Source organism: Brassica napus, chromosome A6, assembly GCF_020379485.1.
Source record: "Brassica napus cultivar Da-Ae chromosome A6, Da-Ae, whole genome shotgun sequence".
NCBI lineage: Eukaryota > Viridiplantae > Streptophyta > Magnoliopsida > Brassicales > Brassicaceae > Brassica > Brassica napus.
The window spans coordinates 10,322,301-10,339,562 of record NC_063439.1 but is presented as its reverse complement, the minus strand read 5'-3'; the positions used below and the strand labels follow the sequence as shown (position 1 = coordinate 10,339,562).

Sequence of the window (17,262 nt, the reverse complement as noted above, 5' to 3'; positions counted from 1 at the left end):
GGCTTACCTAGTGGCTCTCTTTGAGTACATTGTATAGTGTAAAAACTATCCAAGGACAGTGTTTGTTACTCGAAAAATGATTCTCCAAAGTTTGATATATATATATATATATATATATATATATATATATATATTTTTTTTTTTTTTTTTGAAGAGCATATGATCTGGAGATAGAAGAAGTTGAGAGCATATGAAGGCCATAGTGAAGCTATAAGAAATGAGGACTTTGCTGAATTAGCTGACTACTGAGTGTAGAAGTGTAAACGATCATTGGTATATATATATATAACAAAGACCATTAATTGAAAAAATATTATAGAAGTTTGTTAGTTTGGGGCTAAATTACTCCTCTCTTTTTTTTTTATAATCGTGAGTATCTCAAAAAAAGTTTTAGGTCCAAAATCTAATTCCACGAATACTTGCATCCGGGCTAAATTACTCTTTTGTGAGTAACAACATTGGGATTTGAAAGCTGAGACGCTTGGATCTCGTTTTCTTCCTTTGATATTGAACAATGTTGAGTATATGTACTTGTGGGAGCAATCATCTAGCATTTATATCATTTGTTAGTATTGAGGCTAGAAAAAATAATACCACAAGATAATGATATATGATAATGTTACTTGAAACAATCAGCCGACAGATAATTTTGATAGTTTTCGTTAAACCTGAAAATAGGAAATATACATATCCCCAATAGGTAATTACATAAAATTTTTAAAAAGAAGTGGAGAATTTAATTCCAGAAAAATATATATAACATTCGAAAATGCATATATTATCCCGGGAAATTAATCCTCTACTTCGCACACTTGATTAACTCAGAAAAATACGACAGCATAACGGGAACACGTGGTGGTTGGTATATCAAGTTGGGGGTAAAGTCAACATTGCATAGTCGTCAACGCGATTGTTCATGTAGCTGTTGCGGAAGAGGACTGCTTGCCGTTTTTAGCATTTTGTCCATCTTCAATTTCAGCCCTCCGATCATTTCCACAGGTACACTTTTTCGCTTGACGAACGGCTGTGATTGTCTCAGGGGATGACACTGTGCCTAGCTTCAGCATATCGAGGGTCACCTCCGGCAACTTAGCAGCTTCCACTTCTTTCTCTTCCAAATGCGGCGGCGTTTTACAGTATTTGTAAACCACGTAGAGTATCATTTGAAGTGCACCGAGGGCAAAACCAATCACATTAGGGAACTGCAAAAAAAAAATTGTTTAGTGGCAATAACATTATAATTATTTAATACACTCACTTTTCCACTTTATAACTTATGAATAAAGTACGTAAAAACAAAGTTATATATGACAAAAGTAAAGTTTATGGCTAACTTGTGCGGCACCGATAGAAGTTACGTACAAAATATAATTTCTATGTAGCAATTAAGATAAAAGAATTCTAATTTATTTAAAATTTCTTTTGCAAAAGCGAAATTCTTTAATGTTTCTTTGGAATATAAAGCGAGTCTTTATAATATGTTTTGTAGTTTTTTATCGTAAAGGACAATATCAAACAAAGGGTTTTACTTTCTATAATTGTTTATCTTTTGCGAACCGTATCTCTTTTTATCTATGATTAGAACCTCAAAGTCTCAGGTTCATTAGAAACAAAAGCATCCACTTTCATGTAATATACACTATGATTATGATTGTGAAGTCATGATAATATTGTTAAAACATATATATTCATTTTCTCATAGCCAAAAAAAAGTTTTATTGACTGTTTCCATTTCAGCATATGTGATCTGCTATGGGGAATACCGAATACGGTGGTCAGTAAATATCTAAACTGAGTATGTGTGTTTCTACGTGTGTCTAGATGGTACATACATAAATATCTATGCAAAAATGTATACATTTAATATGGTACAAATTAATATACAAATACATAAATAGAGAAGAATTGGCTTACAGCAACATAGATGTCCTTGAGAGCAAGACCATAAAGGAGCCACACGACAGCACTGATTGTAAGGGTTAAGGATAAGCTAAAGGGCATGTACTCCACACTCCTTGTCTTTATTACCGTCCTCTGTGTTTCAAATAATAAATATGTTAATTATTGAAACTAAATATTAATTAGTCGCTTCTCTTTTTATATACAGTTGATTAGCTCTTTCGAATTGCTTACAATTATGCTTAGGGGAGCAGCGAAAACACAAACAGAGAATCCAACACAAATTCCTCCGATGATCTTGGCACGTGTGGTTCCTTTTGCCAAGAATTGGCATAGAAGGAGAATCAGGCAGAATCCTCCAAAGTTCATAAGAAGTAGCAGCTTCACTGTCAGCATCTGCATCCATTAATTAATAAGTGTTTTAGTTAGTTAATTGGTTTGATCTTGTATACGCATATTCATATATGAAGTAAGGTACCCTGGCTTTCTTGGGGGCGTACGCAAGGAAGATAGAGATGTAGATGGTTTCTATGAAGCATCCAAAGGAGTTGATGGTGACGAGGAGGAAGACATCTTTCTTCTGTGTTGCGTAGTAAAGCCAAAGTGTTGCACTGAAGAGCGCCACAACGTAAGGAAGAGACTGAAACCCTTCGGTTGTCTTCTTCTTCCAAACCCTATAGAACGTTGGCCTGCATCCATTTCATGTAATCTCAATATTATTAAAGTGGAGAATATCGTTATACATAGACATATGAAGTAGTAACACGTGAAAATTAGTACTATGTCTTGCTTATCAAATATACGTTGAGGTAAGATGTAAATAGAGCTTACACAGGAGAGAGGAACACGGAGAAGGAGATGACATTCCCTGGAAAATATAAAAGAACATAAATGGTATTAAAAATCGATAATCTTTATAATTAGATTTTTTTTTAAAAAGAACTTGTTGATGAACAATATATATACGAAATGAACAGAAGTGTTAGTATCATACCCATCAAACCAAAGACAAAGGCCCATGTGTTGTGAGTGTCGAAGAGAGGCATGGTTTTCTTTTGGTTTAAATAGACTGGTTAGGGTTTTTAGGAGGAAGAAGGTGAGAGCTCTCACTTAGATTTGTAAGTGTTTCTCGTAATGTAAAAGCTGATGGCACGAACATAGCATTTCCAGGACTTCACGTATATATAGAGGGTTAGGGCGAAAGAGAGGAATGGGATTTGTGTGGGAGAGATAGAAAAGTGAAATGTTTGTGTGAACAATAATATTTTGAAGAAAGTATCTTTAGAAGCATTAGTGTCATTGTAGTTGCACTACGAAAAAAAGAATACTATAGACATATAACAATAATTCACACGCTAATCCATTACCAAATTGTATACATGTTGACGTACAAAAACAAATCACTTACCAAACTAAATGCTTTGGATTTTGGCTTAAGAAATAAATAGTACTAATTAGTTACAATATTAATGCTTGTCAATCTCAATTTAGGCACGTTCTTTGAAAGGATTATGTCTAGATTCTTCCTATGCATCCATATATACACAACATAATTCTGATTGGAAAACCCTAGAATGATAATTACGATTATGAGGTTTTGACCAATTCTCTTATTTCTTTAAGGGATATAATATTTTTATACCATATGGTGATTATGCGGTTTTATTTTTTGGTTTATGATTCATTTAATCTTATTCTATACACGTTTTGCTTACTCTTACGTTTACATGATTTCGTAGTGTTACTAATTAAAATCACCATGTAGTAATTACAAACAATCAAAATTAACGATTAGATACTTTACAAAAACAATAACCTTAAAAACAATAACATTACAGGCAATATTTATAAATATATAATATACTTACAATGTTATATAGTCTCCACTAGTTCTCTCGAATCATTAAGTTATTACGAAAATATGAAAATTGCTTTAGCTATCTTCTTAAAGGTACACTGAAATTAATAAAAATTAAACCTACGTTACCAAACAAAATTTCCGTGACATTGTATGTCAAAATATCATGCCGTTTTCACTTTTAGCTCTTTTCAATCCTGATATTCATGTTTCTTTATATAACAAATAATAAGTAGCCGTTTCAATTACAGTATTATACTATTATTCTTTTGTCCGTACCAATGAAATAAATAACATTTTTCCTTTAATTAAGAAATGAAAAATCATTCAGTGTTTACTATTTTTTCAAGTAAAATGTAAATTAAACATCTGAATTGAAAGCCCAAATCAGAGGGAAAAAAATTTACATAAATGAAACTAAGCAATTTCTAAATCTACCATTACTCACTGAATTATACTCCATCCGTTACATAACAAGTGTCGTTGTGGGAAAAAAAATTGTTGCAAAATAAATGTCGTTTTAGCATTTCAATACAAAATTTATTAACTTTATTTTCCAGTTTATTTATCTATTAGTTGAAATATGGTTAGGTATCAAGGTAAAGATGTTTTTATATAAAAAATATGTAAAATTAATTGTTTTTTTTAATATGTACCCAAACCCATTATGACACTTAATACGAAACAGAAGAAGTATGGAACATATATAATTTAAAAGTTGAGAAATAGGGGAAAAAGAAAAAAATATCTCCAATAAATAAGAAACCTTGAAAATCTGAAGCCAGCTCATTTTGTAGAAATAAGGCTTTTAAAAATTGGATAGAAAACTGAATTCAATTTTTTTACTTATAGTTTAATATAGTATGACTGGGTTCTACCTAATTTTATTGAATCTAAACATAGAATAAATACAATTTATTATTTAATTTCTAGTAAATTTTATCAAATTTAGTTGAGTTTAATTATTAAAATTTTCCATAGAAATGATTATGAAATAAAATTTAAATAATATCAAATAAAACAAATATAAAATTAATGTCTAAACATGAAATGTCTACAGTTGTGAATATAAATATTAAAAATAAATTTAATAAAAATATCAAAATTAGTTATAGCAGTTTTTAGAAACTTATTATAATAGTTCAAAATCATTTAAGAAGAAAAATAATTAATAAACTTAATTTATGGATTATAAATAAATTCAATTTTATTCGACCCATATATCTATCTTACTCAACCCAGATATATTCATAGTGTATGGTTTAACATGGTTTGATCACCAGAGCAATTGACTTAAACCATTGTGTAGAAGACTGTATAATAAAATCAGCTCCGAGCAATTGACTTAAAATTTGGTAAATGATTGAATATTTGTGGACTCTGTATTGCCTAAACTAGAGTTTCTAATTCGACATTAAGAAGATATATACTTCACAATTAGCAGTTTAGCGCTCGGCACCATTTCGAAGTCTTGTATCGTGCATACAAATTTACCGTAGTTACATGAATAGCTTTATGTATCTTTTGAGTATTTGGAACTTGAATCACAATCTTTTTGTAATTAGAACAAATAAATATACGATTTATTAGAAGTAACTATAGCATTTATAAATCCCTTTTTAATTATTTATTTTCCTATTCTCATACGGCTAATTAGGAGTGGGCATTTTATCCGATATCTGAAGCCGCAACCGAACCCGATCCGAAAAATCCGAACTGAAATAGTAAAATATCCGAGCGGATATTAAATTAGGAGAGATTAGATATCCGAACCCGAACGGAAACCCGAATGGATATCCAAAGATAACCGAACATATGTATAATTAACTTTATATTTCTAATTTACATCTCTCATTTTATATATAATATTTATATTGATACTAACATACTTTAAGTTCATATGATATACATACAATTACAGAGAAAATAATTTTCTACTCACTTAAAATGCATGTCAAACTTTTTATTTCAAGAATTAACAAAAAGTTACATCTAAAATGCAAAAACAATAACCAAATTAATGTCTTTTTAGTTTCAAAATGTTGTGTCTAAATCTATTAACCATTCAATCTATTAAAAAATAAAAATTAGTTAAGTGAAAGATTTTTAAATACAAGAAATTTGAGAAATGAAAATTTTAATTTTTTTTCTTTTAAAATCTAAATATTCGAACCCGATCCAAAATAACCAAATCCGAACTATAAAAATACTCAAACCCGACCCGAAGTACAGAAATACCTGAACGGGTTCTATATTTCTATAACGAAATACCCAAAAATCTGAAATACCTGATCTGAATCCGAACTGGTATCCGAACACCCCTACGGCTAATCAAATATTTTGTCGGGACACAAAAATAAGAGTAAAATCGTTTTTAGGCCTCTCGAGGCGTATGGACGTCACACGCGCATTGGAAGCTCTATTAGCGTTACAAGTGGCGAGCTTTAGCACAGACTCACAGTGGCAATTATACGTACTAACCTTTTCGTGTTTTTTCCCAGTAGGCGTATCCACATTTGATTTGTAATACTAGTATCGCGTGTACTATAAGAATATTTTTTTATGGGTTTTGACCATTGTATAAATCTTTTTTAGATTTATTACTCTTTCCATTTCATTTCAGATGTCGTTTTATACTTAAACATACAGATTAAAATTTTTTTTTTTTATGTATTTACTAAAACAGCTTTATCAATACACCGAACTACATTTTAACCAATAAAAATATATTAGAATATAATGTCAATAAATTTTGCATTAAAATTAAAATTGACACTTTTTTATAACGAAAATTTTACTCTACAACGACAACTAAATTGAAACGGATGAACTATATGTTTTTCAGAATCTTCGCAGATTTACGTACGTTTTTAGCAACTTTAGAGATTCTCGAGCAATTTGAAATTCTGAACTCTACATATGCGTTAGAATTTTAAAAATGGATAAAAGATTTTCCAATTATAGATAAAGCTCATATTTTGATACAACTATATAATTGAGTTAGTTCTCCAATGCCTCTCGGTTTGAATTCGATTCAGCTTAATCAAAAATTATGTGTGTTTTACTGAACAGTGGTCTTCTTGTGTAGTGTCGAACGACACCACATGGGTGTCAAACGACACCCCTTCCAAAGAAACAAACCGAAGACTTAATTCAAGTTTTTAGAATTGTAACTTTATCCCAAAATTTCTTATATTTGTACAAGTCCCTAGACGTATTTTACCATATTTGTAATGATGCTAAGCCATTCTTGACTACTAATTAAGCTTTGTTTTAGTTTTGTAAAAAAAAAGAAAAGCACACTCCTTTAGAATTTTTTTTTGCAAAATCCTCTTTATGAAATCTATTTAGAATATATCTTATTCTTGTTTGATTATATCTGAGTAAATCACTTGTTAGATTTAGAGATTTCTAGGGCGTAATGTCAAATTGATGTTGATAGATTGTGCGGGTTAGTCATAGAATTATATACTATGATTGTGTATTAGTACTAGTTTATAGAGTAATTAACGAGAATTTAGAATCATAGGGTAATTATTACACAAGAGTATAATCAATTATCTAAACTTAATTTTGTTAGACTAGATACTTATTTGCAACAAGAGTTGGTCAAGGACATTAGTTGAACATATTCGAATCTTATCTAAGGCTTGTCTGAATCATTGAATTTGCAACAAGAGTTGGTTTTAAATAAAATTAGGCACCAGATAGTTTTTTGTAGAGGGAGCTGGGTAACTTACTATTGAAATTCGATTTCTAGAATCAAGTATTAAAAACCTTTGGCACCTACCGATTTGCAGTCTTGAATCATTTCTTTGATTTCCTTAGATTGATCGGTTTTTTCCAATCGTTTACAACCACATCTTAGTTTCTTGTTATGTAATGTTTTTTTTTTAATTTTCGACCTCATTAATCTGAAACTCAAGTATATTGCGTGAAATATAAAGTTTTTTTTGGATTCGGTTTTAAATGATATAGTGAACATTTTATTTGAAATAGTAAATTCAAATTTAATTTGAGTATATCACATATATATTCATATATATTGGATATATGAATTTTTATATGTAAAAATGATGTAAAAAATAGTAGTCCCATAATTGGTTACGTTTCCAAATTCCAACCTCCTCCACCATCTAAGCACCACTTGGAAAGTTCATACAACTTGAGCCTTTGCTTTAAGCAAAGGTCATACACCACATTTCCTTTAAGCTCCTTTTATAATCAAAGATAATTCAGGGCGATATTTTTTTTTTTGAAAATTAATTCAGGGCGATATTTAGAATTTTAATATTTGTGATGGTAGATACTACATTGGTTAGATGTAGAAGTGGACTAGTCCTCATCTAATAATATCTTTCAGATTTTCCCAGCCACGTCTATATTACAACAAAAATTACACGAAAATACCGATGGTAAAAAGAAAAATCCATTACAACAAATAGAAAATAGTTAGTTTCAGAAAAAAATATAGAAAATAGTCAAAAGATGCCCAGTTTTGGGAAGAATATGAATAAAAAGGAAATATGTTATAAAATAGTGATATTTGTTTTTCAGCAAGTTCATAAAATATAAATATAAATTTTATTTCAAAATTTTCCAATTATGTATTTCTTCAGTTTCAAAATGATGCATTTTTGTGTGTTTCATACATAACCTCGATATAGCCACGAAATACGTAGCAATATTTTTTCTTAGTTTAACATTTCAAAAGTATATATCTCACGTAGGAACGATTTTTCCGTGACTATACCATGGCTATATTGAAAATTTATAATAGTGTAATTTGCTCTTAGCTTAACATTTCAATATCATACGTAGCATTAATTTTTTGTTGCTTACTCTTAGCATTAACTAATTAATAACTAGTTTTTTAGATAAAAACTTATAAAAGTACATTACAGAAAGAAAAAAAGCCTGTGAGCTGTTTTCTGATTGATAAAATAAAGACAATCAGAAATCAAACGAAAAAAAATTCAAAAGAAAAAGAAAAACTAACTAATATTTGTAACAAACACTCCACACGCTCATCCAATTTTTTTTTAAAAAATCCTAATCGCTATTCACACAAGGATGGAGACAAAACGGGCTGCTCGTCGAGTCTTCATCCTCTCGGACAATGCACATCAAGATGGAATATTCTCAATCCGGTGTCCCCTAGAGGTATATCTCTCTCCCCTGTCCAAATTGGTTGGGTCTTGGTGCGCGACCCTTCGTGAACTATGCCGCTCTGGTAACTCTTCGAGAGTATGGCATCCGCTCCTTGTTAGAGGACGGCGAGGAATCGCTGAAAACTGCGCTGTCAGTTATCAGGGCTGGAGTTTTTTCTCCAATGGAATAGATGATCTCAGTGTTGGAGGATCTTTGATTGGATGGCAGTTCCTGACCTTCTTTTTCTCTCTGGTCTGGGATCTTCTTCTTCCTCGCCATAAGGGTGGAGAAGTACGCCATGTCCCAGACTTGCGAGGCAGTGGATCTGCTATAGTTTGTGGCGGCTAGGGTTAAGGAATTAACACTTTTGATTAGAAGTTGACGCGTGGTGGCTGCAGAACACCTCCGTGAGTGACATCTCTGACGGCGACTGGTGGTGACTCTTGTGCTGGTATTGGACTCCCTGGCCGCGAGTTGCTCCGGTCGTGGGATTTGGGGTTCAACCGGAGGCGGAAACGTAGCTTCCATGTCTTCTTCCCATCACCTTTAAACCTCTTTGCTCTAATCTACTAGTTAGATTAAGTTGTTGTTGTTAGATCTTAAGATGATTTCGTATTGTAACCTAGCTAGGTTGTTTCTCTTAATTTTTACCGACGTTTGTACTGTTTTGACGTTTCAATTTTGGAAAGATTTAATATTCCTTATATATTAAAAGAAAAGCATTGTAATAAATGCATTCACACTATAATAGACACGTGGTAGCTTCACAATGATTTGATAATAAATATGTTAATGCATTCACACTATATTCATAAATGCGTTCACACTATGTACTTTGCGATTTGTTTAATATAAAACCCACATACATGATTCCAATAAAACTCTGGATTTTTTTGTTTTAATAAAAATAGATAACGAATCAAAAGCCAAACTATATATACATTTTTTATTGTTTCGGATAAAGTTGAGTAAAATATTCATAAACTTTGATTCGATTTGTTATCCGTTTGGATTTGAACCAAAAAAATCTGGATATCCGTAACTCTACGAAACAAATCAAACACAAAAATACAATATCCAAAAAAGAAGCAAATCACAAAAACCAATATTTCTAGGAACATATATCTAATTCGATATGTTATATGTATATATATATACATATATGTAAAGAATTATATATACATTATATATATTATACTTTATATCAGTTTTACAATATTTTTATGAATTAAATTTATTATATTAGGTACTAGAATTTAAAAGGTTAAATAATGTTATTCTTAAAAAATTTAATTTCAAATTTTAATTTATATACGGATCAAATCGGATATTCTTTAAAATTCTAAAATATTTCGGATATTCGAGTCACCGAATATCTAGGTGGCTAAAAATCGAATCGACACCAATATTTCCAAATACCCAGATATTCGATCTGTGCCCACCCCTATTTACGAATACAATTTTATTTTTTTATATGTAAAAAATGACTAATGTCAAAGCCTTTTTTATTTTAAATTAATTTTAATTTTATCTTTCATGTATTATTTTGAACAAAAATGTCATTTAATATTATTTAACAATATCTTTATATATTTATCAACTATTTTTAAATACTTTTTATATACACATAAATGTGCACCTTGATGTGAACACTTTGTAACTAAGTATTCACCACAACTGAAGTATCTTATTTTTTTTGAAAGTTGAAATATTTTTTCTTAATGTTTCTTTCACTACATACCAAATTGTAGTGAAATGATTTGTCCTGATAATTTTCTTTTCTTTTTCTTAAACTATTATCTGTTTAGAAACTATTTGTTCGACATGACGGCTATCTAAAATTCATAACATGAAAATAAGCAAATAATATTAATTTTTGGTTTTTACCGAAAAAACCAAAAAAAATCAAGGGAAATTTGCCAAAACTAACCCACAACTTGATTTTAACCTCAAACATATACTCAAACATGAATCAAATGCAAAACTAACCTAAAAGCCTTGTGAAATTATAGTCTAGCCCCTTGTGACCAAACAAAAAAACAGAAGCTATTTTTACGAATATAGCCCTAGTAAGTCGTCTGAGTCGTCTGAGATGTTGAAAGTCGTCTGGACAACTTCAAAGTAAGTCTTCTGGTGTAGCTGATCTTAAAAATAATTTATAATTTTTTTAAAAAATATTTTTATAAGGGAAAAATTAAAATCATGTAATTATAAACAGTTTTAAGTGATATAAATTAAAATATAACAACATTGAATTGTTTTCAACATAGATGAGTGTAGGTAGTGAATCATGGTATTTTTTGGTCTAGGGTTTGGCAACATATGTTGTAGTATTGTATGTATTCTTAGGGTTAGATTTTGGAAAGCTTGAATATTTTTTTGAAAAATTAAATTTTTACCTATACGTGTCTATTTTTGTGTATAGTAAACACTTTTGAAGTTTAATTTGATTTTATGAAGGTTTTAGTTAGTTAATTAAGTTCAGGGGTTATGTTTAGGGTCTAGACGACTTACATTTCAGTCGTCTGGTGAAGAAATTAAAACAGACGACTTACATGTAAGTCGTCCAAATATTTCCGCCTAAAATTTTTAAACAAATTATTTTCCCGCTTAAATAATTTAAACCAGACGACTGACTTGTAAGTCGTCTGGAAAGTCTTCTATTTTAGTTTTCCGCTAAAAATATTTTAATTTCCCGCTAAAAATAGTAAACTCTTGTGGACGATTTACAAGTAAGTCGTCTAGGAAGTCGTCTGAATCAAAAATATTTAACCTAATTGGATTTTTTGTCTCCCTGTATAAAGAAAAATTTACACATTCTCTCTCCTCCTCTCAAATGGCTGCAACAAAAATGTAATGTTCATCATTCTAAAACTCTTCAACCTCTCTCTAATCTCTTTGACTTGAAAACACCAAACTTTATATGAATTTTTCAGTTTTGTCTCATATATTTCTTACTAATCTTATCTCTTTTGAAGGTTTTTAATCATATGGTACTCATCTTCCACTAATTTAAAGGTAGATCTATTAATTTTAGATATGTATTTTTGTGTGTTCTATAAAGATAGATTTATCTAATCTTTAACTCATTTTCTCTATTTTTAAGTCATTTGAACGTTTTTGGATATGCAGGTTTTTCAGATCTGGATTTGATATGCAGGTTTTTCAGATCTGGAAGACTTCTGGAACGACTTACCTGTTAGTTGTCTGGAAGTCGTCTGGACTTCCTGGAAGTCTTCTGACAAAGTCTTCTCACAAAGTCGTCTGGACTTCCTAGAAGTCGTCTGGACTTCCTAAAAGTCGTCTGGACTTCCTAAAAGTCTTCTGAAAAAGTCGTCTGGACTTCCTGGAAGTCGTCTGGAAGTCGTCTGGACTTCCTAAAAGTCGTCTGGACTTCCTGGAAGTCTTCTGACAAAGTCTTCTTCCATATCAAATGGAGTCCAAGCTTGTCTTTGTAGAGGAATGATCTATAATTGTTTTGTTTGTGGTCTGTTTTGTGAATTGCGTGTCTACTCTTTTAGTTGTGAATTTTTTGTAAAATCAGTAATAATGTTTCCCAACATGTAATACATGTGCTAACAATGTGTTTACACATTTACAAATCAATGAAATAATAGACTTCAGTAGCCTTTTTCTTATCTTTGGATCTCTCATATGCATTAATAAACTCCAATGACCTTTTTCTCATCTTAATAACCAAGAATGTTGGTAGCTTCATATTGATACAACATTTTAAGAAGCATTTTAACCCTTCTTCTAACTCATAACAATAATCATCATTATTGTCTATAACAATATTACTTAAGAGATAGAAACAAACAATAGTAACTAGTCAAAGCATATCATATTTTTTATAAATTTGCATTGAAAAACTTAGTCAAATTTAGTAAAACTAAGGGAGAGAACATATTTTATAAATATGAGTTTTACATATCTTGAAGTTACTTATCACTCTTAAAAATACAAGTTATTCAAAAACAAACGTAGAAGACTTAAAAACTAGCGGAGAAAAAGTCTTCTCGGATCAGTTAGAAACTTTAATTAACGTGAATGTTGGTAACCTCATAAATATCACCAATTAAGTTATAAATTTCATTCAGTAGCCCAAATATTCATTAATAAACATGAATTAACAAGAAAATGTTAAAAAGTGTTTATAGTTTTAGAGAAAATGCAAGTTTATTAAACATTGACGCAGACGACATCCATGGAGGTCATCTAGTAGACTTCCAGAGAAGTCGTCCATTTAGGTCGACGCGGACGACTTCAATCTAAGTATTCCAGATGACTAAAATATAAGTCGTCTGGTCAACGCAGATGTTATTTTTGCAATTGACTTTGAAATCTGTTATTTGAGACGACTGAAAAATAAGTCGTTTAATTTTGTTTGGTTAAAAAAAAACTCCAGAAAAGCTAGACGACTTACATTTCAGTCGTCATAGGTTAGTTTTGCATTTGACTGGATTATTTCAGAAGTTTGACTTACTTGGACGACTTACATTTCAGTCGTCTCGTGAAAATTAAAATATCAATATTTTTTTAAAACTAGACGACTTACAATTAAGTCGTCATAGGTTAGTTTTGCAATTGAAAAAAAACTTCAATATTTATTTATATATAGACGACTTACAATTCAGTCGTCCGTCAGACGACTTACTTGTAAGTCGTCCAGGATTTACGAGGTTTGACCAGAATCTTAGAATAAAATCATGGACGACTTACATGTAAGTCGTCGGGTGGATGACTGAATTGTAAGTCGTCTGGGTATAATTAAATATTGAAGTTTTTTTTTTCAATTGCAAAACTAACCTATAACGACTTAATTGTAAGTCGTTTAGTGTTAATAAAATATTGATATTTCAATTTTCACCAGACGACTGAAATGTAAGTCGTCCGGGAAAGTCAAACTTCTGAAATAATCCAGTCAAATGCAAAACTACCCTATGACCACTGAAATGTAAGTCATCTAGGTTCTTTGGAGATTTTTTTGTAACCAAACAAAATTAGACGACTTAACTTTCAGTCGTCTCAGAAAACAGATTTCAAAGTCAATTGCAAAAATAACCTTTGCGTTGACCAGACGACTTCCAGGTAAGTCGTCTACTGCCAGACGACTTCCCATGTAAGTCGTCTGACGAACAGATCTGGAAAAAAATTTGATTTCATACCTTAAATTGGTGAGATAACTTCCTTAGCACACATAAGGCTTCTCCAAGCACACAGAATCTCAAACGATAGTGACCCACCCATAATCGTTAGCTTCTATGACTTTATGAACCATAAAAAATGTAAAATCAAAATCTTGTGTTTTTTTAGCTCAATGTGGAAAGAAAGTGAGAGATATGTTGTGTTTAGTTCATAAGAATGAAAAAAAAAGAAGGGTAACTCGATTTTGGGAGCATTAAGAGCTTCAAATTGGTTGTTCATGGTGGTTAGGGTATTGATGACAATGGTAATCTTGTAATTACTTGAAGATGACGAGGGTGAGAGAGTAAAAATGTCATTTTCGAAAAAAAAATAAAAAAAAAAGTTGATGGCATTTTCGTGAATTATATGAATTTGTGGGGTGAATAGGGCAAAACCAATTTCCAAAAAAAAAGGAGGTTAGTTTTGTGTTTGACTTTAAGTTGTAGGTCAATTATGCAAAAAGCCCAAAAATCAAACATTTTAACCAAATAAACTAAAAGGAATATTAATTTATAATAGTAGTTATATTTCAGAAGATTAAAAACAAAAAAAATACTTAAAACCGAACCAATATCGAGATTAAACAGATTTAGTGTCTTTTTATTAAAAATAACGAAACTAATAATCACATTCCGCGCAAGGCGCGGATTATTACCTATTATAATTGTATTTAAAAAAGACTTATAAGTACTACTTTACAAATTTGATTTCAAGAAGTTTAATGAAGATTAGTTTACAAATATATCTTTAACAAATTTCTTGAAATGTAATAAGATGACATAAAATAGTATGGATGATTCTAAATTTAATAATTTAAAATATTTGAGCATTTTAGAAGTACCAAAATTAAAAAGCTATAATAATTTCGTAGATTTATTATATTAAATTATAATATTTATTGAAAGCTGTTATATTTTTTTTTAAACTAAAATATTTTCAATTGTTATTACATTCAATGTTAACTTAAATTAGACATTTCGTAAATTCTAACAGAAGAAATTTGATATAAAAGATACAAAAGGAATTTTTCACACAAGATATTTCCAGCTCGTTATAATAGTTGCTTTTTTAAGGTTTTCTACGATATCATGTCCTTTTATCACTTTTCCTCTAACAAAGACAGAAGAATTCGAATGGCAAAAGCCCTCTCTCATTAAAAAAAAAAAATCTAATGGAAAAATATATCAATCAAAGAAAACAATATAAATTAAGTTAAAAGCAAAAGAAGAAGAGATCGGAGGCACAACAATAAAGTGTGGCTCTTACGTAGTTGCTCTTAGCCTCTCCATCCAAAATCACTGTCTCCATATTGTTTTCCTTTTTGGTAGATATCTTCTAATAAATTTTTTTTTTTGTGTAATAGATATGGACATGACTGGTTTTTCAGATATCACTCGAAAACGCAGTTTTTGTAGTTATTACCGATTATCGGCGTTTTGCAATAATTATAGAAAACGATTTAACTCGTTACAAACCGTTCTGCACCTCTAAATTATTTAAAAGACGGTTGCGGAAGGTAAAATAATTATTTTTAAACTATATAAATATAAAATTAAAATATTCAGTTAAAATTTAATATTAAAATAATAGAAATACTAATATATATATTATTTTAATTTATATTAAACAACTTTAAACAGTAACATTTTCTATAATCTTTTTAAAATTTAATAGTATAATTTTATAAATATACTTTTTATATTTAATATAATAATATGATTTTCAATATTTTTATAATTATATAAAATGTAAATATTGTTAATTTATTATTTAATCACTACTGCGTTTGCTAGTTAACCAGTCATAAGTATCTCGTATGCGCACTAGTTTCTAACTGCTATACCAGTCGTATAAATATCTTAATAATGTTTAAAACCGCAACCATCTGCATCCGCAACCGCTACAATTACACTAGTCGGATACACATAAGCTGCGCCGATGTTGTCTGTGTTTATAAAATTAATAGGTAAAAGTATTTGGCGTTTCAAATCTGAATCGATATCTTCGGTTTCTAAATCCGATTCTTGATTTTAGTTTAATTTTTTCGGATGGGATATCAGTTTCTTTTAACAAATCCTGCAGTATATTGTTTTGATATATTACTTTCGAGTTACTACGTATACAGAAGGAGTCGAACACTTGGCCTCGTGTAGATGGAATAGAAAAGTAGACATTGACCCAACGTAAATCATGCAATTCTTATCACAATATCATATAATGGAAAGACTCGCAACTCGCAAGAAGCAGTGAAATTCCATTAAACTTATTATGACCATGCCATGATTGTTGTTTACTCCAAACTTTTCGGCAAATTATGGCTAACCATGTACATCGTGACTCGTGAGGTTCGTGTCCGTTCATTTCGTGCAAAATTGTGTCCAAGATAACGAAAAGGAAAAGGTCAATAAATACACATGAAGATATCGATCACGTCGGCTTTATCTTGGGATCTTATAAAAAGAGAAAGATTAAAAGATATGTTGGAGACGACGATATGATATGATTGGCCGGATTTATTTGCCACTTAGTAAAACGTACATTTATTTATTTAAGAAAAAATTATTTATGTCGACTTTCTTCTTTTCATGCCGCCTCTAACCTTATATATAATAAGGTCGTATAAAAATATTTAATTGATTTCATATCTAGGATTTCGAAGTATGGCTACCCAGTCAAAATGACAGACATTTTGTTTGTTTCATATCCAATTATTTTACTATGTTAATTTAAAATGGAAGCTGAATGAATGAAAGTTCTACGTTACATGGAAACGGAAGCGAGTACGCATAAGCATAATCGTATGAAAGCGTAGAAGTGAGTTTTAAAAAAAAAATTAGGAAGTGATTCGTGTTATTGTAAACTCACATAAATAAAATTTCTGAAAATTAAAAGTGTCTAAACCACACAAATCCAACAAAATCTTAAATATTAAGCAACTTAACTAAAAATAAAAACGTAATGTCAAAGATCAATTGTTTCACTCATATTCGTCTTCTCCATCAAACACAACAGCTTCTAGTTCTGGTTCATCAAGGGAAAGATCTTCAAACTCAAGTCTTCCTATATTAAGCTCATCCAAAGAATCAAACTGGTCACCTCCGACATCCCACATCTTGTTAGGACCTTCTTTGTAAGTAGAACTTCTTCTAGATAAGAGACGAAGATTA

General features: G+C 30.4%; 1 protein-coding gene across 1 annotated transcript; it reads right to left on the bottom strand.

Moving 5' to 3' along the window:
• Window positions 1–644: 644 nt before the first annotated feature.
• LOC111198616 (bidirectional sugar transporter SWEET11-like) lies at window positions 645–3,141 on the bottom strand. Its single transcript, XM_022687389.2, has 6 exons — window positions 2,894–3,141; window positions 2,731–2,767; window positions 2,378–2,588; window positions 2,134–2,295; window positions 1,915–2,034; window positions 645–1,202 (listed from the first exon to the last, which is right to left on the bottom strand). The coding sequence occupies exons 1-6, from the start codon at window positions 2,943–2,945 to the stop codon at window positions 915–917; spliced, it is 870 nt and encodes a 289-aa protein (XP_022543110.2). The 5' UTR covers window positions 2,946–3,141; the 3' UTR covers window positions 645–914.
• Window positions 3,142–17,262: the final 14,121 nt, after the last annotated feature.

Excerpts from the sequence above, each read along its gene's own strand:
- LOC111198616 (XM_022687389.2), bottom strand. The coding sequence starts at position 2,945 with ATGCCTCTCTTCGACACTCACAACACATGGGCCTTTGTCTTTGGTTTG. Across the intron at positions 2,768-2,893 it reads CTTTGTCTTTGGTTTGATGG|GGAATGTCATCTCCTTCTCC; the intron begins GTATGATACTAA and ends TATATTTTCCAG. Across the intron at positions 2,296-2,377 it reads ACGCCCCCAAGAAAGCCAGG|ATGCTGACAGTGAAGCTGCT; the intron begins GTACCTTACTTC and ends TAATGGATGCAG.